At 46.5% G+C, this 21,202-nt stretch overlaps 1 protein-coding gene across 1 annotated transcript; it reads left to right on the top strand.

The window, feature by feature from the left end:
* Nucleotides 1–81: 81 nt before the first annotated feature.
* On the top strand, nt 82–19,707 carry LOC308581221 (zinc finger protein RFP-like). Its single transcript, XM_081183752.1, has 8 exons — nt 82–1,311; nt 6,128–6,223; nt 8,467–8,697; nt 9,877–9,899; nt 10,731–10,849; nt 13,054–13,086; nt 16,384–16,413; nt 19,035–19,707. The coding sequence occupies exons 1-8, from the start codon at nt 886–888 to the stop codon at nt 19,550–19,552; spliced, it is 1,476 nt and encodes a 491-aa protein (XP_081039878.1). The 5' UTR covers nt 82–885; the 3' UTR covers nt 19,553–19,707.
* Nucleotides 19,708–21,202: the final 1,495 nt, after the last annotated feature.

Genomic DNA, 21,202 nt, shown 5'->3' with positions numbered 1-21,202 from the left:
GGTGTCAAAGGCCGCTGAGAGATCCAGCGGAACTAGGAAGCAGCTCACACCTTTGTCCCTAGCCCGCCGGAGATCATCAACCAGAGCGACCAAAGCAGTTTCAGTCCCGTGATGAGGCCTGAATCCCGACTGGAAGGGATCCAAATGGTCCGCTTCTTCCAAGCGTGCCTGGAGTTGTTCAGCAACCACTCGCTCAATCACCTTGCCCAAGAATGGAAGGTTTGAGACTGGGTTGAGTTGGCTCTATTGGCAGCATCTGAAGATATTTTTTTTAAGAAGCGGTTTGATAACCGCCTCTTTCAGCGGGTCTGGGAAGGCTCCCTCACAGAGAGAAGCATTCACTGGTTTGAACATTTGACAGGTTTTCATTATTTTCTCCTTTTGCAAGACAGTGGGTACATTTTACACTTAAAAAGTTACATTTAGTTCAGAGATACAAAGTTACATTCAGTAGGGAGACAACGTAAAAGTAACATTAAAGAAATAACATTAGTACAGAGACGCTGAACACAATTATAATACAGTATCTCACTGTGGCTGGAAAAGGAAGCAACACAGCGGACTATGCCGTGGTTTTGAGCATCACAGGGTGCAATGCAGGGGGGCAGACAAGTGGGGAGACTTTACTGATAGCAAATATTTATTCCCTTATTGATACAGAGGAAAATAAACCTTTATTCAACTCAAAATTCTTATAACACAATCAAAAAGCATTCGCTGCTCCTTGAGAAAACATTCAGGAAAAGCAAAGCACTGGAGACATATTAATTTTAAAAAATAAAATAAAGATCATGTGATCACTGAGTCATTTCCAGGAAGGGAAACTCCCAGAAGCTGAAAACGGAGAAAGTGAAACTTAACTCGGATCTTTGGTGCGAGGGAGCCATGGCTGCTGCAGGGGGTCACATCCAGCGTCTCCGTGATGAAGCCACTTGCTCCATCTGCCTGGATTACTTCAAGGATCCAGTGACCATCCCAGAGTGTGGGCACAACTTCTGCCGATCCTGCTTGGTCCTGTTCTGGGGGGAATCGGAGGCAGAGGCTTCCTGCCCTCAGTGCAGAGAAAGAGTCCAGAGAAGGAGCCTCGTCTCCAACCGGCAACTAGCTAATGTGGTGGAAATAGCGAAGAATCTCAGCCTTCAAGAGGGAAAGGAGGAAGGAGGGAAAGGAGGAGTCTGCGAGGATCACCAGGAGCCCCTGAAGCTCTTCTGCAAGGAGGATGAAGCCCCCATCTGTGTGGTTTGTGACAGATCCAAGGAGCACAAACACCACGAGGTGATTCCTCTGAAGGAGGCTTTTGAGGAATACAAGGTAGGAGATCCCTGGATCTGGAGGGGGAGAAATAGCTGTGGATTCTTCTTGGGAGGTTTTCTTTTTAATTCTCAGCTCCAAAGTAGGCATGACATGAATTGGTGGTTGTTTATTATGTAAAAAGCAGCCCAGGGGAAGCCTGAGGGCTCCTGGCATGGCTGGGATGACGGAGTTGAAGTCTTTCTCTCTTCCAGGGGGACAAAGGGATCTCCCTTGATATAGAATCATAGAATCATAGAATCATAGAGTTGGAAGAGACCACAAGGGCCATCGAGTCCAACCCTCTGCCAAGCAGGAAACACCATCAGAGCACTCCTGACATAAGCCTCTGCTTAAAGACCTCCAAAGAAGGAAACTCCACCACACTCCTTGGCAGCAAATCCCACTGTCGAACAGCTATTACTGTCAGGAAGATCTTCCTAATGTTTAGGTGGAATCTTCTTTCTTATAGTTTGAATCCATTGCTCCGTGTCCGCTTCTCTGGAGCAGCAGAAAACAACCTTTCTCCCTCCTCTATGTGACATCCTTTTATATATTTGAACATGGCTATCATATCACCCCTTAACCTCCTCTTCTCCAGGCTAAACATGCCCAGCTCCCTTAGCCGTTCCTCATAAGGCATCGTTTCCAGGCCTTTGACCATTTTGGTTGCCCTCCTCTGGACACGTTCCAGTTTGTCAGTGTCCTTCTTGAATTGTGGTGCCCAGAACTGGACACAGTACTCCAGGTGTGGTCTGACCAGAGCAGAATACAGTGGCACTATTACTTCCCTTGATCTAGATGCTATACTCCTATTGATGCAGCCCAGAATTGCATTGGCTTTTTTAGCTGCCGCGTCACACTGTTGGCTTATGTCAAGTTTGTGGTCAACCAAGACTCCTAGATCCTTTTCACATGTACTGCTCTCAAGCCAGGTGTCCCCCATCTTGTATTTGTGCCTCTCATTTTTTTTTTGCCCAAGTGCAATACTTTACATTTCTCCCTGTTAAAATTCATCTTGTTTGTTTTTGCCCAGTTCTCTAATCTGTCAAGGTCGTTTTGAAGTGTGATCCTGTCCTCTGGGGTGTTAGCCACCCCTCCCAGTTTGGTGTCATCTGCAAATTTGATCAGGATGCACTTGAGTCCATCATCCAAGTCGTTGATAAAGATGTTGAATAAGACCGGGCCCAAGACAGAACCCTGTGGCACCCCACTAGTCACTCTTCTCCAGGATGAAGAGGAACCATTGATGAGCACCCTTTGGGTTCGGTCAGTCAGCCAGTTACAAATCCACTGAGTGGTAGCAGAGTCAAGACCGCATTTTACCAGCTTCTTTACAAGAATATCATGGGGCACCTTGTCAAATGCCTTGCTGAAATCAAGGTAGGCTACATCCACTGCGTTCCCTTCATCTACCAGGCTTGTAATTCTGTCAAAAAACGAGATCAGGTTAGTCTGACATGACTTATTTTTCAGAAATCCATGCTGACTATTGGTGATCACAGCATTCCTTTCTAGGTGCTCACAGACTGTTTGCTTAATGATCTGCTCCAGAATCTTCCCTGGTATTGATGTCAGACTGACTGGGCGGTAATTATTTGGGTCCTCTCTTTTCCCCTTTTTGAAAATAGGGACAACATTTGCCCTCCTCCAGTCTGCCGGGACTTCGCCTGTTCTCCAGGAATTCTCAAAGATGACTGCCAGTGGTTCTGAGATCACATCTGCCAGTTCTTTTAATACTCTTGGATGCAGTTCATCTGGCCCTGGAGACTTGAATACATCTAAACTAGCCAAGTATTCTTGTACTATCTCCTTAGTTATTCTGGGCTGTGTTTCCTCTGCTGAATCATTTGCTCCAAATTCTTCAGGTCGGGCATTGTTTTCTTTATCCGAGAAGACTGAGGCAAAGAAGGCATTGAGGAGTTCAGCCCTTTCTGCGTCCCCTGTTTGCATTTCACCATCTTCCCCTCTGAGTGACCCCACTGTTTCTTTGTTCTTCCTTTTGCTACGAACATACCCATAAAAGCCTTTTTTGTTCCTTTTAACCTCTCTAGCAAGCCTGAGTTCATTCTGTGCTTTAGCTTTTCTGACTTTGTGTCTACATGTGCTGGCTATTTGTTTGAATTCCTCTTTGGTGGTTTCCCCCCTTTTCCATTTTTTGTACACATCCTTTTTTAATCTTAACTCAGTTAAAAGTTATTTAGATAGCCACCCTGGCTTCTTTAGGCACCTTCCATGTTTCCGTCTCATTGGTATTGCCTGAAGTTGTGCTTTTAGAATCTCCCTCTTAACAAACTCCCAGCCATCATGAACTCCCTTTCCTTTTAGTATTGCTGTCCATGGGATCTCACCCAGCACTTCCCTAAGTTTTATGAAGTCGGCTTTCTTAAAGTCAAGAAATTGAGTCCTAGTATGCTTGGCTGCTCCTTTCCGCTGTATAGTAAACTTCAGAAGAGCATGGTCACTCGCGCCTAATGATCCTTCCACTTCTACCCCACTAACCAGCTCATCAACATTGGTTAGGACCAGATCTAAAATGGCTGTTCCTCTTGTTGCTTCTCCCACTTTCTGGACAATGAAGTTGTCTGCAAGGCCAGCGAGGAATCTGTTTGACCTTATGCTCTTGGCTGAGTTTGACATCCAACAAATATACGGGTAATTGAAGTCCCCCATTACTACTATCTCCCTTCCTTTTGCATGCTTGGCCATCTGTTCCAGGAAGGCATCATCTATGTCCTCCGTTTGGCTTGGAGATCTATAGTAAACTCCCACAATGAGGTCTCTGTTATTCTTCTCTCCCTTAATTTTGACCCAAATGCTCTCACTTTGGCTTTGAGCTTCTAAATCTTGGATCTCTTCACAGGTATACACATCCCTGACATATAACGCCACTCCTCCTCCTTTCTTGTCTGGTCTGTTTCTCTGAAATAGATTGTATCCCCCCATTATTACATTCCAATCGTGGGACTTATCCCACCAGGTTTCAGTGATGCCTATTATGTCATATTTAGTTTGCTGTACCAAGAGCTCAAGCTCATCTTGTTTATTTTCCATGCTTTGCGCATTAGTGTACAGACATTGAAGTCCATGAATCATTCCCCCGTGTCTCTTATTTAAGGATTTTTTCCTCCCACCACTAGGTCTGCATGCTGTTTGCTCCATTTGGTCTATGACATTTGGATGATCATCTTCATCAATTGATAGGCTCCTACCTTCAGGAGCACTGTCTCCCTCCCCCACATTAGTCAGTTTAAAGCCCTCCTGATGAGGTTTCTGAGATTTTTGACAAAAACATTCCTCCCAACCGTTGTGAGGTGCAGCCTATCGCTTGCCAGAAGTCCATCTTCAATAAACTGCAGTCCGTGATCTAAGAATCCAAACCGTTCCTGTTTACACCATTTGCGAAGCCAGCTGTTCACTTCCACTATTTTTCCCTCTCTCCCTGGGCCACGTCGTTCAACTGGGAGGACAGATGAGATGACAATTTGTGCATTTAATTGCTTCAATTTCCTGCCCAGAGCCTCGTAGTCTCTTTTGATCTTCTGGAGGCTATTGCTTGCAGTGTCACTGGTTCCCACATGAACCAAGAGGAAGGGGTATTTGTCAGTGGGTTTTATGATTCCTTGCAGTCGTTCAGTTACATCTTGGATCTTAGCCCCGGGGAGACAGCACACTTCCCGAGACATCTTGTCAGGCCCACAGATCACTGCTTCTGTTCCCCTCAGTAGGGAATCCCCTATCACCACTACACACCTCCTCTTAGGTTTGGTCGGGGTTCTTCCATGAGCTGTCTGTTCCAAGGTCGCCTGCACATTCCCTGAGGACTGACTTTGCTGCTCGTCTTCATATACCTGATCGACTGTAATGAGGGAGAGATCCTCAAATGGAGTCTGTTCTTCGTCTTCCATGCTAGGGGAGAGGACCTCAAAGCGATTGTGTATTTCTAAACAATCAGAGCGAACCCTGGGCCACCTACTTCTTTGAGTCACGTTTCTCCATATATCTGGCACCTGTGTTGGTGAACTATCCTCCTTCTCAGGGGAGTCCCCTGTCTCCTCCTTGGTGGAGACGGTGTTCTCTGTTGCTTCCAAGAAGAGCTCCAGCTCTCTAATTCTTTGGAGTGTAGCTACAAGTTCCTCCAGTTGCTGGACTTTGTCTTCTAAGAGGGCAATCAACATGCAATTGCTGCAAGTAAAGCTGCCTGCAACCTTTGGCAAGATGGCAAACATTGCGCAGGAACCGCAGGCGACTGCAGCTGTTCCCTCACCCTCCATCTTGAGAACGTGTCGTTGGGGGTGGCTACAGTGGAGCTACAGCGGGGTGGCTACAGCATGAAGACAGGACAAATAACCCCCCCCCCCAAAAAACCTAGGTCTCCCCCAATAAACGTTTGAGACTAGCTCCCCTAAATCTAAAAGATGGATCAAACTGCGCGCGCCGCTGCTCTGCAAGCTCTGATAAGCTCCTCCCACAGCTAATCACCTGACTCAACAGAAACCCTGCCCCCTCTGACCTTTGCACAGGGAGAGCAGCTAATCAGCCACAAAGAAACACAAACACAATAAAGTATTCCTGAGTAGCATCTGCAAAGACTAGTAGAAGTCTGTAAGCAAGGGGTGACCTAACTGGGTCCCTGAGCCCCACAGGGCTGGCACAGAAAAAAGGGAGCTGGTCCAGGGAGCCAAGACCCAAAAAGGTTGAAAACCTCTGGACTTTTATTTCCTTCAGTAAACTACTTTGCTATTATAGGAAGGCCAGTGGGCGCAAGAAGCCAGCACACTATTCACCTCCTCTCTGTGTGTCTCAATCAGACCTGAGTTTTCCCTTTTCTCTTTAGGGAGAGATCTGTCTCCGCCTGGAGATTCTGAGGAAAGAGAGAGAGGAAATTCTGGCCCATCAAGCAGCCCTGGACAAGGAATGCAAAGACCTCCTTGTAAGTGTCTCTATTCTTACTAGTGAGGGAAGAAGCACTTGAAGAGTCGAGTCAGGACTGAGGAGGGATGGGGAAATCTGCCCATTTCAGCTTCTCCCCATTTCTCCTTTTTCCATATCAGTCTGTTTATTAATTTATTATTCTGAAAATGAATCAGATGTTAGGGTAGCTACTTCCTTGTATGAATATTTTGAAATGTACTTTACCCTCATAAATATATTTTTTGTGAACATTACCTGGCTGGGTCAACCTTGAAAAATTCAGAGGTGTGAATTTCAAAAGATTGCTCTGTTCATTCTCCATATTTTTTCATTAATAGTAAATTAGGCAAATTCACTTTTGAATGCAGCTGATTTGAGTTTATTTCCCATTGTTGTTTATTATATGAATAGCAGTGAAGGACAAGCCTGAGGAATTGTGAGCTGAGAGGGTGGAAGTAGGTCAATTCCAATCCTGATTTACCATAAATATTACTAAAGAGTTGTCTTTCTAAATGTGCGCCATTGTTCATCTTTAGGAAATTCAGGGAGCTATGGGGATAAACTCTGCACTTTCTCCTCATCCTCTGTTTCTGTTGCCTTCCTACACCTCAACGGTCCCAGTCTAAACTGAGGGTGTTTTATGTCCATGGACGTTCTCTGAACAACTCTGAACTCTGGTTATGCGATGCCACGAATCATGCAGGGAATAGCCTGTGGGGATGTTTAGGGAGGCAGGAGAAGATATATTATTTTATTATATCCTTCATAACTTTCGCCAGCAAGTTCTATAACTTAGCAGAGTTGTTAAATAATCCCCCTTTTAAATTACACAGCAGTTACCTAGTTGCAGGCTCATCTGAGCCTCACTATTTAGGATTCCTGGTTTCCCTTTTTTATATCCCTCCTAAAAGAATAGACACGGCCATCTGATTAAAGGTTAACATAAAACTAGTTTACTTACAAGCATCCAGTTCACAGTGAGATTCCTGAAGGCAGACTTAATTTACAGAACATATAACTATGTGAACTATCCCATAAGGGAAATACCATATTTTTCGTCCTATACGGCGCACCGGCCCATAGGACGCACCTCGTTTTTTTGGGGGGAAATGAATAAAAAAAATTATTTTTCCCCCCTCCGCCCTGGCTGCCGCCCCAAGCCTTGGGCTCACCTGCCCGAAGCACGGGGCACCCTCTGGAGGGCTCCCCGTGCTTCGGGCGACAGGCTGCCTCCCCAAGCCTCGTGCACTGGGCGGGACCTCCTGCCGGGCGTGCAAGGCTTGCAGACACTCGCCCAAAGCACGGGGAGCCTTCCGGAGGGCTCCCCGTGCTTCGGGGCGACAGGGTGCCGCCCCAAGCCTCGCGCACCCGGTGGGACCTCCTGCCGGGCGCGCGAGGCTTGCAGACACTCGCCCGAAGCAGGGGGAGCCCTCCGGAGGGCTCCCCGTGCTTCGGGCGACAAGCTGCCGCCCCAAGCCTCGCGCACTGGGCGGGACCTCCTGCCGGGCGCGCAAGGCTTGTGGACACTCGCGGGGGCTGCAGGCTGCTGCCCGCAAGCCTTGTGAGCCCGTGGGAACTCCCACCGGGCTTGCAAGGCTTGTGGATAGCTTCCTGAAGCCTGGAGAGTGAGAGGGGTCGGTGCGCACCGACGCCTCTCGCTCTCCAGGCTTCAGCGAAAGCCTGCATTCGCCCCATAGGACGCACACACATTTCCCTTTCATTTTTGGAGGGGGAAAAGTGCGTCCTATGGGGCGAAAAATATGGTAGTCTCAAGTGTCTGTGACTGAGCAGTCCCTTCTCCTAGCTCTTAGGAACACACAATGGAGAAGACACAGAGCAGAACATGGAGTCGTGCGCTCCTCTCCCAAGAACAGGCCACACTCACATTCACTCACATGCAAAGGAAGTCTGTCCCAGCTCAGGAGGAACTAGCAAGTTTTCTCCTGAGTGATACAAAGCATTCCTCAGCATGTGCATTGTAGGACTGTTGTATTTGCTTGCAATACGTTTTTACATCCCACATATCCATGGCCAGAAAAAAATGCTTCTTCCTTTAGGCTGTATCCCTCTCCAAATTAGAAGTCAACAGAAACAGCAGTGGAGAGGGCCTCCCCTCAAAATAAAGGTTTACATCTTTAGCCACTGGAGGTTTCATGTCTATGAAAAATCAGAAGTGTCCTCCCTGTAGAATTCTCACTATTCTCTTCCTGATGTTTTGAAGGCTGAGCTCCTTCCACACTCAGACCTCCTCTTTTCTTGCAGAAATTAACAGAAACGGAGAGGATGAAGACTGTGGAGAAGTTCAGAGACCTGCGCCAGTTCCTGGAAGAACAAGAAAAACGTCTGCTGACTCACGTGGAAGAGGTGGAGAAGGAGATTGCAGAGAGAAGGGATGAGCAGCTGGCCAGACTCTCCAGGAAACTCTCCTCTCTTGAGAGGATCATCCAGGAGATGGAGGAGAAGAGTCAGCAGCCAGCGAGTGAACTCCTGCAGGTAAGATGATGGCAGGAACAGCCCAAGGCTCCAGGAAAAGGCTGCCTCCAATCCTTTATGTGCCCCTTTCATGTATGCAAGGAGTGCAGGGGCTGAGATGATGGAGCCTCTAGTCAGATTTGTAATGGACAGGAACACCTGAGAGACCTGGGATGCTTAACTCACCTGAATGCAGACTAGAGATTCGTCTGTGTTCTTGATGAAACGGGAGCTGATCTTCTGCTCTTTGCTGATGCTTTGTCTCCGAACGCCTTTCAGCTGAGGGGGCTTTGTCTAGGATGCGTTCAGGCCTCCTTCCGACATGAGCCGGTCTCTTGACCAAGCTTATCTTCCTGTTTCCTCCACAACCTCTGTATCCCCATGGATACAGATTGGCACAAAATGGTGCTCAGTCACAGTGACCAAAGAGCAAGACAGAGGGACTCATTCAGACTGCTGCTTGTCCCACCCCTTTCCTCCAGGAAAACCCTCTTTTTACTGCTGAATTAGAGCAAACCTCAGCCAGGTTTTCTCTGGATTGACGTTTGCTTTGATGTTGCACCAAGGAGCAGGTTTTTCCTGAGGGAAAGCGGCAGGGCAAAGACAAAACCACTTGGACTCATGTTTTCTGGGCACAGGAAAAGGGAGAAGTGTGGATGAGCCCAAAGAAACACGGAGTTGTTTTTTTATTACCCCTTTGGAGGCATTTTATGCTGCAGGTGCTTTTTTTACTTACAGATGAAAAACAGAATTTGAAATTTTGGGACTTCTATTGAAGACAGTGCCCTGGCAGGATTATCCTGTAGGCTTGCTTACATCTGAATTGCACAATGCAAACTAAATTAAAGTTACTAAATTATAATCTAAGACTAGAGATGATGTGAATCATCTCTTGAACCCACAAATGTGAAATTTCCCTAAAATGCTGGTGGATTTTCATAAGGATTTTAAACAATAATGGCAAACTGATGTGGAAATGTGAAGAACTTGATATCGGAACAATTAAGATTTTAAGACTGGAAAAATAAAAGCTGTGAGAAACGAAAACTGGCTGATTCAGCCATTCCTATCCCAAACCTTGGCATGTGTCAGGCAGACTGACGTCAGAGGGCCAGGCTGTTCCTCCACCCCAGGGTCTGAGGGGGTCTTCCTAGTGTGGCCTGTGGTGTGCAGTGAATTCCCTTCTCTTTTCCCCTCTAGGATGTGAGAAGGACCCTGCAGAGGTAAGTGGTTCTGGCTCATTTCCATTCTTTGAAGCAGAGATGCAGGAACCTCAAACATGGCCCTCCAATGGCTGCAGGGGGGAGACTGTAGGACTCGCTCCCTGCAGCACCTCACACTTTCTGTTCATGGACTTTGTGGTAATTTCAAACATCTAGAAGAGAAAGTCCCAAAGATGCTTGGGAAGAGCTTAGGACATATTTCAATGTCCAACTAGAAGCCCCTCAACTCTGGTAACTCAGCTCCTTTGAGGCACTTAGGGAGGGAAGGTCTGTTGGTCTAGAATAGGTGGGATCTTTTTCTTGGGAGCGTTTCCACCGTGAGAGGCTGAAGGTGGTCTGGAGTGGCGGGTCTAGTTGTTTCCTGCCTCTGGAGGGAGAGTCCCATGGGGCATGGGGTTGTGCCCTTCCTGGGTGAGAGAGGGGGTGAAGGGAGGGTGGAGGTGGTTCTCCTTGACCACTTGGCAGCTTTTGACATCACTCACATCCTCTGGAGAAGCTCAGGGAGGGAGCGGTTGCAGGCATTCCACCTCAGGGGTTTGGTTCTTCTGTCCTGGGACCTTCCCAGAAAGTTGTTAGGGGGCAACATTGTTTGAAGCCATGGGAGTCCTCCAGTGGTGTCGCTTGGGGTTACATCTTGTCCCTTGTGCTGTCTAGCATCCTTACGAAGCCACTGACAGCCGTCTTCAGGGGTTTTGGACTGAGGTCTCATCTGTGGTGGAAATAAACCTGTTGGGAAATAAATGTCCACTTTGTTCGTCTTATTGAAATCACCTGCAATAATTAGGGAGATGGGGCCACAATGGGGCCATTCATTGTTTTTCTTTTCACCAGGTACGAGGAAAGAGAGAGTCCAGAGAAGCCACTGACTTTCCCTCCAGAGCTGAGGATCAAGATCTTGGAATCCTGTGATCTAAATCACCTTGTAGAGGATACAATGAAACAATGGGGAGGTAATGAAAAATGGGTGCCAGGATTTCACACTGGGAATTCTGTTACTTCTTCAGGACTGAACATGCCAGGCTCTTATTGCATGGAATTGAGTAACCCCAGGATACCTTCCTTCTTGGTGCTCCAGCCTTCATTTCCTGTCCCCCAGAATGGCCCATGTATATTGTGACGCTGGATCCTGTAAAGAAAGCCTGAACCAGAGTGTAGAGCAAAGTCAGGATTTTTTCCTCCCGTGTGCATCTGTTTACAGTTATACAAAACCTCCTTTTCCTTGTGGTTCCCTGTCTGCACAATCTGGGGTTGTCCTTTTGGAGGTTCTCCTGCTCTGAATGGAGTCAAAGGGCATTAAGAAGCCCCCCGTTCCCCCTCTGCCTCCTGCTCAGGCTTCTTTCTCAGCCCTGGAGCCAAGGCCTGAGCCGTCTCCTCCTCAGATGTCCCCCTGCAGCTGCCATATCTAGGGTTTCAGCCTTCAAGATCTCCTGAGAGTTCCCCCATTGAGAGAGGAAGCAAGAGCACATGAGCCCCAAAGGGCACAATTATGCTTGTGAAGAACCTTAAAGATTTGTAGAAGGTTTGTGAGGAAGGGTTTCCTTTTGCCTGAGAGCTCTGCCAGTCCTTCTACAGCAACCTTTGCTTCTACTTTATGGTTCACAATTTTGCCCCCCCCCCACTTTACTTGGGGAAGATGTGAAGGCTGCCTCCATCTCCCCTCTGCCTCCTTTTACAGGATTCCTATTGCTCTGCCTCCCCTCCAGTCCTCCAATGTAGAGCCCAATTTCAGGCACAAAATTCAGAGACCAGCAGGATTCATGCTGAATATTTTTATTCTCTTATTTGTAAGCTTGCTTTGTGATTGCTGAGGGGTTTTTTGGTTTGTTTTCTTAAAAGATTTTTATTAAAAGTTTCAACATAACAAATTATCAAAAACATATCATCCTTATTCCCCCCCCCCATTTTCCCCCTCCCTCCCACCTGGACTTCCCTCAACTCCTCTCTCTGGTTTTCCAACACATACAGTGGTGCCTCGCAAGACGAAAAGAATTAGTTCTGTGATTCTCTTCGTCTAGCGGTTTTTTCGTCTTGCGAAGCAAGCCCATTGAAGGATTAGCGGATTAGCGCTTTTAGCGGTTTATCTGCTGATCGGATTAGCTGATAAGTGGCTTAGCGGCTTAGAAAAAGGGGGGGAGTGGGAAAAAACCAGCAGGAACTCGCAAGACATTGTCGTCTTGTGAAGCAAGCCCATAGGAAATTCGTTTTGCGAAGCACCTCCAAAACGGAAAACTCTTTCGTCTAGCGAGTTTTCTGTCTTGCGAGACATTCGTCTTGCGGGGCACCACTGTATTTTCTGTATTATTCTCTGCATTTTATAAAATGGTAAAGATCCTTAAGCTATCTATCTATTATGTTAACAATAAGAAAAAGTGTATGTTTATTCAAAACCTGCCAAGGAGTCCAGTTCATTTTGTTGTTTCTTTAAATACTTTGTAAAAGGTTCCCATTCTTCTTTAAAGTCACAGTTGTCCTTATCACACAGTTTGTATGTTAGTTTGCCAATTCCGCATATTCCATCCATTTCCCTTGCCACCGTTCTTTTGTCGGGGTTTCTTCATTCTTCCATCCTTGTGCTATTAAGACTCTTGCCGCCACTCTCGCATACATAAGCATGTTCTTCATTTTCCTTGGCAGGTCTCTACCTACAATCCCTAACAAAAATGCCTCAGGCTTTTTTACAAATGTTAATTTGAACATTTTCTTTAACTCATTATATATCATTTCCCAATTTTTTTAAAATTTCTCTACAATCCGACCACATGTGATAAAAAGTCCCTTCTTTTTCCTTGCATTTCTAGCATATATTTGACCCAGTTTTGTACATTTTTGCAATCTGTACTGGTGTAATGTACCATCTATACATCGTTTTCATGTAGTTTTCTTTTAAAAGGGAACAACCTGTAAATTTTAAATCTGTTTTCCACAATCTTTCCCAATCTTTGTACTATGATCGCTGAGTTTTAAAGCTTTAGTTATTTTAATAGATTCTTCCTATGATTTTCATGTTTATAATTATTTATGTACAATTTAATTAATATTTAATAATTGTACTTGAATTTAAGGATGCCACGTTATGAAGTTTTACTTTTGTATGGAGATTTATTTCTGGTGGAAGAGTATTGCCCTTACACTTTATATCTTTTTGCTTCCTCAGATGCTCTGCTATACAGAAAACCGATTCAGAAAGGTAAATTTCCAGGGGAGGAACAATTTCACAGGAGGGATAGGGACTGATATTTCATGGGTGTTGAACCATCTGTTCTGCAGACTTTGGGACCCCCATCAATGGTGTCACTCTGGGAAACAGTCCTCTACTTGTGTTTGGGTTATTTCTATGTCCTATGAATGAACTGGGCAGGAGGTTGAAGGCTTGGCCTGGGGGCAGAGCTTGTCCCTGCGAAGAACCTGCACACCAGTCTGCGTTCCTTTCCTGCCAATAGACTATTATTCTGCTTTCCCCCTTAATTTTATTGATTTTGCTTTCTTTCATAAAATTTATATACTGCTTGATTGTGGGGAAAAGCCTCAGAGCCTTACGATATATTACAATAGCCCTTAAGGAGAATCCTGCAGGGTCAGTCCAATGTCCGTCTTGTCCAGTTCTCATGTATAAGGAATAAGTGTGTTAAAAAGGGCACCCGCAAGCACCCAGTCCCTCCTCCACCTCCTGCCAGGCTGGTCTCCCAGCAGCAAAGCCAAGCCAACTCTTCCTCAGAGTTTCAACCTCACCAGCCATTTCTCGTGCTTCAGCCATCCCCATCTCCTCAGAGTTCCCACAGTTCTTTTGAGATCAGCCCCATTCCAGGAGGGAGGACTTCCCATTGCATGAGACCCTTAGAATTACATGACAAAGCTCTGCCAATTCTTCCTCTGCAAGTTGGTTTGTCAGCATACTTGGAAATTCCAGTTTCAACAGCTTTTCCCCACCAGTTTACTTGGGGCAGATGTTAAACCTTTCTTCATCCATCCAGTTCAGATCCCCATTTCATTTGTGGATTTTGAATGATTGTATTCCTCCATTTTCTAGTATGGTTTACCATTTCTGATTTTTCCATATAATCATGGAATAGCGAAGTTTGAAAGGATCCCAAGGATCATCTAGTCCAGCCCCCTGCAATGCAGGAATTACAGCTAAACACGTCACCGTATTTTTCGCTCTATTGGATGCACCCAACCATAGGACGCACCTTGTTTTGTTTTTTTAAATAATAGTTTTTTATTAAGTTTTCCATTTTAACAATCCAATCAAATCACATTAAATATTCCAAATTGTACAAATACATATCATAAAGTCCAAATATTTTGCCAAATTATAAATTTTTGTTGGGGGTTCCCATGCTTCAAGCTCAGTGGGGTCCAATCATCTTATATTTTACTGCCTTAAGTTTCCAATAGTCCCTTCTTTAAATCTTCCTGTTGTTATCCTTCTTTCTTTCATAGCCTCTGAGTTGTGCAATAATATGCTTCTGTGTGAACTTTGTGTGACTCTCCTTTTTTTTTTTTTGCAGCTGGTAAGTCTTTTACTTGCAGTATGTCCTCACACGCTGGTGTTTATGCCGAATCCATCCAAAAGTCCTTCTCTGGTGGCAGACACCATCTTTTCCCAGTTCTGATGAAATAAAATCTAGGCATTTGCTCATTAATTTTCTCAGACAGGTTGCACCAAACATTAGTCTTTCCAGGGGAGGTTTGCCAAGTCGGAATTGAAGTACAGATATGATAACAAAGTAAGAGCTCGCCTCCCCCTATGACTATTAATCTCTGCAACTCAGTCTGTCTCATCATGGCAGATCCCGATTAAATAGTGCGTCACAGGAGAGTCATTTATCTTCTTCCAAGTATTTAAAATAACAAAGGCTTCAGTTAGTTTTATTATTTCCACACAGTTTATATTTTCCGATCTCACTTGCTATAGGTAGTGTAGACGGTTCTTCTGGGGGGTATTATTGTAGTAGAAAAAGAAAAAGTTTTATCCCCCCCTTTCCGTTTCGTTCCAACATACCGGCTTAGATGTTATTCTTTGATGTTATCTTCTTCCTTCTGTCACTCTTAGCACCTCAGTGGCTGTAGTTGGCAGATTAAATACCCTTCCTTCGCCCAAAGCATGTACAATCTTAAATCCAATTTTTAACCTTAAGAAATGGAACTGGGAGCGCTCACGAAGACAGTGTCCAGGAGATACGAGCTCTCTCGAGGGCTTTCCATCCAGTGCCCCCACCCCCTCCTTCTTTACAAACTCGGGGGTGGTTTGTGGGGAGGCGGATGAGACTGCATCTTCCCTTCCACCGGGAAGAATTTGGGAGGCTGATTACTCCCATCTCAGCCTCTAAATTACCTCGTGTGAGCTGGAGAGATGGTGTTGTCAGCCATCTTCCGTGGTGCCCCTAGCGGAGCACCTTGTTTTAGAGGGGGAGAACAAGAAAAAATTCTCCCCCTCTCTGCTCAGCGCCCCTTCAGCGAAGCCGCAGGAGAAACAGAGCCCCTTCCATTTCTCCTCCTGCTTGGCTGAAGGGGCGCTGCGCAGCTCTTCCCTCTCTGCTGAAGCCAGGAGAGTCTTGCTCTCCAGGCTTCAGCAAAAGCAATGCGAAGCCTCTGGAGCGCGGAGGGAGCGCTCCCTCTGCGCTTTCAAGGCTTTGCGTTGCTATTGCTGAAGCCAAGGAGCCTGCATTCGCTCCATAGGATGCACACACATTTCCCTTTGATTTTTGGAGGGGGAAAAGTGTGTCCTATAGAGCGAAAAATACAGTAGTTGTTTTAATTCCTTAGGCCTAGTGATATTACATTCTCAGGAATAATATTTTGGACAATAGTAAACATCACTACTTAGGCCTACGGCTGTTGTCTTTGCAATTATGTGTTCTATGATTTACCGTATTTTTCGCTCTATAGGACGCACTTTTCCCCCTTCAAAAATCAAGGGGAAATGTGTGTGCGTTCTATGGAGCGAAGACGCCATAGCCCCGCGACCCTCTCCCGGCAGGAGCCTCTATGGCCGCGCATCACCCCTCCAGCCGGGAGAGCGCGCACGGGGCTAAAGAAGCCATAGCTCCGTGACCCTCTCCTGGCTGGAGAGGTGACGCACGGCTATGGCAGGAGCCTCTCCGCTGCGCCTTTCCGCTGCTCCCGACCCCTCTCGCTCGCCAGGCTTCCAAGGTAGCCGCCTGAACGCACCTTAAACGGCACCTTGTTTTAGAGCGGGAAAACAAGAGGGGGAAAGTTCTCCCCCTCTCTGCGCAGCGCCTCCTGCCGCTTCACTGAAGGGGCGCTGGGCAGAGAGGGGGAGATTTTTTTTTTCTTGTTCTCCCCCCTCTAAAACAAGGTGCGTCCTATTGTTCGGTGCGTCCTATGGTGCAAAAAATGCGGTAATCTTTTGCTTGAAATAAGGAAACAACAGATGCTATGTTATGGTGATGTTTTGTAAAAAAAGATTTATTTTTAAGCTACTGCATTGTAGCCTGTTAAGCCTGTCCTTTTGCTTCCTCAGATGTTCAGTCATTCAGAAATCTTCAGGGAGGTAAATATCACATGGAGACCCCAATTCACAGGATGGGAGGGACTAGTATTTCATGGGGGTCAAGAGTCTCTTCTGTACAGCTTGACTCTCCCCCTGCTGTTTGTACCACAAAGGCAGAGAGGGTGGACTTGAAGGTGCAGAAGGGGGGGGAGAGAGAAACTGCCCAGAAGGATCAGAAAATAATAATAATAATAATAATAATCTATTATTTATACCCCGCCCATCTGGCTGGGCCTCCCCAGCCACTCTGGGCGGCTTCCATAAAAACCAAAAATACAGTAAAATATCACACGTTAAAAACTTCCCTGAACAGAGCTGCCTTAAGATGTCTTCTGAATGTCAGGTAGTTGTTTATCGCTTTGACATCTGCTGGAAGGGTGTTCCACAGAGCGGGCGCCACTACCGAGAAGGCCCTCTGCCTGGTTCCCTGTAGCTTTGCTTCTCACAATGAGGGAACCGCCAGAAGGCCCTCGGCGCTGGACCTCAGCGTCCGGGCAGAATGATGGGGGTGGAGACGCTCCTTCAGGTATACTGGACCGAGGCCGTTTAGGGCTTTAAAGGTCAGCACCAACACTTTGAATTGTGCTCGGAAACGTACTGGGAGCCAATGTAGGTCTTTCAAGACCGGTGTTATGTGGTCTTGGCAGCCGCTCCCAGTCACCAGTCTAGCTGCCGCATTCTGGATTAGTTGGAGTTTCCGGGTCACCTTCAAAGGTAGCCCCACGTAGAGTGCATTGCAGTAGTCCAAGCGGGAGATAACCAGAGCATGCACCACTCTGGCGAGACAGTCCGCAGACAGATTGGGTCTCAGCCTACGTACCAGATGGAGCTGGTAAACAGCTGCCCTGGACACAGATTTGACCTGTGCCTCCATGGACAGCTGTGAGTCCAAAATGACTCCCAGGCTGCGCACCTGGTCCTTCAGGGGCACAGTTACCCCATTCAGGACCAGGGAATCCTCCACACCTGCCCGCCTCCTGTCCCCCAAAAACAGTACTTCTGTCTTGTCAGGATTCAACCTTAATCTGTTAACCGCCATCCATCCTCCAACCGCCTCCAGACACTCACGACACAAAAAAGAGGGAAGAGTTTCATTCCTGCCTAGAGAGAGTTGGGTTGCTTTTCCATGTGACCTTTTTCAGGACTGGTTGCCACATGTCCTCTTTTTCTCAGTCAGGTCCTCTATTTTCATGATTAAAATTTGTCCCCTGGGTGGATTTTTAAAATTTGGCAAAATGTCTCAAGTTGTTTGGTTTGGTTTACAGTAACCGGTGAAAAAAATTCTAGTGCATTAGACTCAGACCTAAGGCACCCAGCTAAGCTAGCCTAGAGCAGAGAATCGCAACAGAGCAGCATCTTCAGCTAGACACATCCTGTATAAAACCCTTCTCTTGTGGCTGAACTAAAAGGACACTGGCCCAGGCACAATATCTTGGAGAAGGAGTCTGGGAGGGCAAGAGTTAACACCCCCCTGCCCTTAAGGAAAGTCCATATGTATATGTTTAACAGTTTAATAAATTGTTCTGTGCACAATTGCGTTCACAAAGATGGGAACATGAGCCCAAATACTTTCATGTGGCAAGCAAGGGAGCAATATGTATTATTCTTTGGTTGTTGAAAGTTAAGAACATTGCTACTAGCAGTATATCACAGCTTCGAAAGCCTACATAGAGCAGGGGTATTTAAAATGAGTGTCGTCATAGCGATCCATGGTTAAGGGTAGAAGTTGGCAAATGTGTCCTCTTTTTTGCTCTTCAAAATACATCAACTCTATACTTGCCTGTCATGACTGTCTTAGCCCCTAGCTGGTAACTTTCTGAGTTATTCCCCTTTTCCCCCAGGGAACTAGTTTTATGGTATATATTAAATCCAAAAGAGAAGCATGGAATAACAGTCCTTTGTAAAATTGCCCTGCCACCTTCCTCCTCTTCCCTGGCGGCAAGGCCTTAACCTCCAAGATGGTAGGGAGGAAGGAAAGGAGAGACCAAGTGGGTGAGAGAGATGGAGAGCAGGAATAAACAGGCTCCCCACTTAACGTGATTTTCACTTGTGGGCACGAGGGACCAGAACGTGACCCCCACGTGAGGGGAGGCCTATATGTGGTTTTATGTTGTAGTTTTATGCTGTGAACCACCCTGAGACCTATGGATAAAGGGCAGTATGCTGTAGTCATCATCATCATCATCATCCTTATTATTAGAACAGGGGTGTCCTCCTCCTCCAGCCCAACCTAGAGCTCCCCAAAGGCCAATCCCCTCTCCTGCCTCCTCCAATTCTCCCCTCTTTCCCATTAGATAACACAGAAGAGATGAGTAAAAGGGTTCCTGGGTGGTTTTTCCTCCTAGAAAATACCTGGGTTGAGAGGAGGGCAGGAATAATAGACATTGGATATAAGAAAGTGAAGGGAACTGATTTAAAAACCAACAAGGAAGATATTTATTCTGATGAGAGTCTGCAAGGAGGAGTCTCAGTCTAGCATGCGATGCAAAGAAATCCCCTTGATCTGAAAGGGAATCTGGGGTTTCGGGGTGTTTTTTATTTATTTATCAATCAAGGTGTCCGTTTCTGTCTCTCAGCTGACTCTGCATATTCTTCTCTTTCCCTCATCTTCTCCCCAACAGCAAATGTCACTCTGGATCCAGACACAGCCCATCCCAGGCTCATCCTGTCGGAGGATCGGAAAAGTGTGAGATATAGAGACAAACGTCAAGCCCTGCCTGATAATCCTGAGAGATTCAGCGACCGAATTTGTGTGTTGGGACGTGAGGGATTCACAGCAGGCAGACATTTCTGGGAAGTCACTGTGGGAAGTGGGGAATATTGGACTCTGGGGGTTGCCAGGAAGTCTGTGGAGAGAAAGGGCATCTTCCCCTTAAGGCCTGAGTGGGGGATCTGGGCTGTGGAGAAGAGGGGAGAGAAGTACTTGGCCTCCACCTCCCCTGATCCCTCTCCTCTGTCCCTGAGTGAGGAGCCCAGGAGGATCCGGGTGACTCTGGACTGTGAAGGGGGACGTGTGTCTTTTTCTGACGCTGACTCAGGAGCCAAACTCTACACGTTCTCAGGAGCCTTGTTCTCTGGAGAGACCCTCCTCCCTTTCTTACGTCTATTGGATAACAAAGCCCACCTCAGTATCTCCTGAGTGGACTAAATCTGCCTCTCAGGCCCAGCAGGAGTTTCTCTCCAGACCAGAGTGACTGACATAAAAACCATTTACCCGCCAAGAACACGTTGGGCAGTTTTCCAAGGGCCCTTTGAGAGGATTCATTCCAGTCAAAATCAGAAATAACCAAACAAAGATGGGTTACTCTTCATAGAATCATAGAATCATAGAGTTAGAAGAGACCACAAGGGCCATCGAGTCCAACCCCCTGCCAAGCAGGAAACACCATCAGAGCACTCCTGACATATGGTTGTCAAGCCTCTGCTTAAAGACCTCCAAAGCAGGAGACTCCACCACACTCCTTGGCAGCAAATTCCACTGTCGAACAGCTCTTACTGTCAGGAAGTTCTTCCTAATGTTTAGGTGGAATCTTCTTTCTTGTAGTTTGGATCCATTGCTCCGTGTCCGCTTCTCTGGAGCAGCAGAAAACAACCTTTCTCCCTCCTCTATGTGACATCCTTTTATATATTTGAACATGGCTATCATATCACCCCTTAACCTCCTCTTCTCCAGGCTAAACATGCCCAGCTCCCTTAGCCGTTCCTCATAAGGCATCGTTTCCAGACCTTTGACCATTTTGGTTGCCCTCCTCTGGACACTTTCCAGTTTGTCAGTGTCCTTCTTGAATTGTGGTGCCCAGAACTGGACACAGTACTCCAGGTGTGGTCTGACCAGAGCAGAATACAGTGGCACTATTACTTCCCTTGATCTAGATGCTATACTCCTATTGATGCAGCCCAGAATTGCATTGGCTTTTTTAGCTGCCACGTCACACTGTTGGCTCATGTCAAGTTTGTGGTCAACCAAGACTCCTAGATCCTTTTCACATGTACTGCTCTCAAGCCAGGTGTCACCCATCTTGTATTTGTGCCTCTCATTTTTTTTGCCCAAGTGCAATACTTTACATTTCTCCCTGTTAAAATTCATTTTGTTTGTTTTTGCCCAGTTCTCTAATCTGTCAAGGTCGTTTTGAAGTGTGATCCTGTCCTCTGGGGTGTTAGCCACCCCTCCCAGTTTGGTGTCATCTGCAAATTTGATCAGGATGCCCTTGAGTCCATCATCCAAGTCGTTGATAAAGATGTTGAATAAGACCGGGCCCAAGACAGAACCCTGTGGCACCCCACTAGTCACTCTTCTCCAGGATGAAGAGGAACCATTGATGAGCACCCTTTGGGTTCGGTCAGTCAGCCAGTTACAAATCCACTGAGTGGTAGCAGAGTCAAGACCGCATTTTACCAGCTTCTTTACAAGAATATCATGGGGCACCTTGTCAAATGCCTTGCTGAAATCAAGGTAGGCTACATCCACTGCGTTCCCTTCATCTACCAGGCTTGTAATTCTGTCAAAAAACGAGATCAGGTTAGTCTGACATGACTTATTTTTCAGAAATCCATGCTGACTATTGGTGATCACAGCATTCCTTTCTAGGTGCTCACAGACTGTTTGCTTAATGATCTGCTCCAGAATCTTCCCTGGTATTGATGTCAGACTGACTGGGCGGTAATTATTTGGGTCCTCTCTTTTCCCCTTTTTGAAAATAGGGACAACATTTGCCCTCCTCCAGTCTGCCGGGACTTCGCCTGTTCTCCAGGAATTCTCAAAGATGACTGCCAGTGGTTCTGAGATCAC

Source organism: Podarcis bocagei, assembly GCF_964188305.1.
Source record: "Podarcis bocagei genome assembly, chromosome: 2".
In the NCBI taxonomy this organism is placed as follows: domain Eukaryota; kingdom Metazoa; phylum Chordata; class Lepidosauria; order Squamata; family Lacertidae; genus Podarcis; species Podarcis bocagei.
Note: the sequence above shows the minus strand (reverse complement) of the source record. Positions and strands in the feature narration are given on the sequence as shown.

Excerpts from the sequence above, each read along its gene's own strand:
- LOC308581221 (XM_081183752.1), top strand. The coding sequence starts at position 886 with ATGGCTGCTGCAGGGGGTCACATCCAGCGTCTCCGTGATGAAGCCACT. Across the intron at positions 1,312-6,127 it reads AGGCTTTTGAGGAATACAAG|GGAGAGATCTGTCTCCGCCT; the intron begins GTAGGAGATCCC and ends TTTTCTCTTTAG. Across the intron at positions 8,698-9,876 it reads CAGCGAGTGAACTCCTGCAG|GATGTGAGAAGGACCCTGCA; the intron begins GTAAGATGATGG and ends TTTCCCCTCTAG.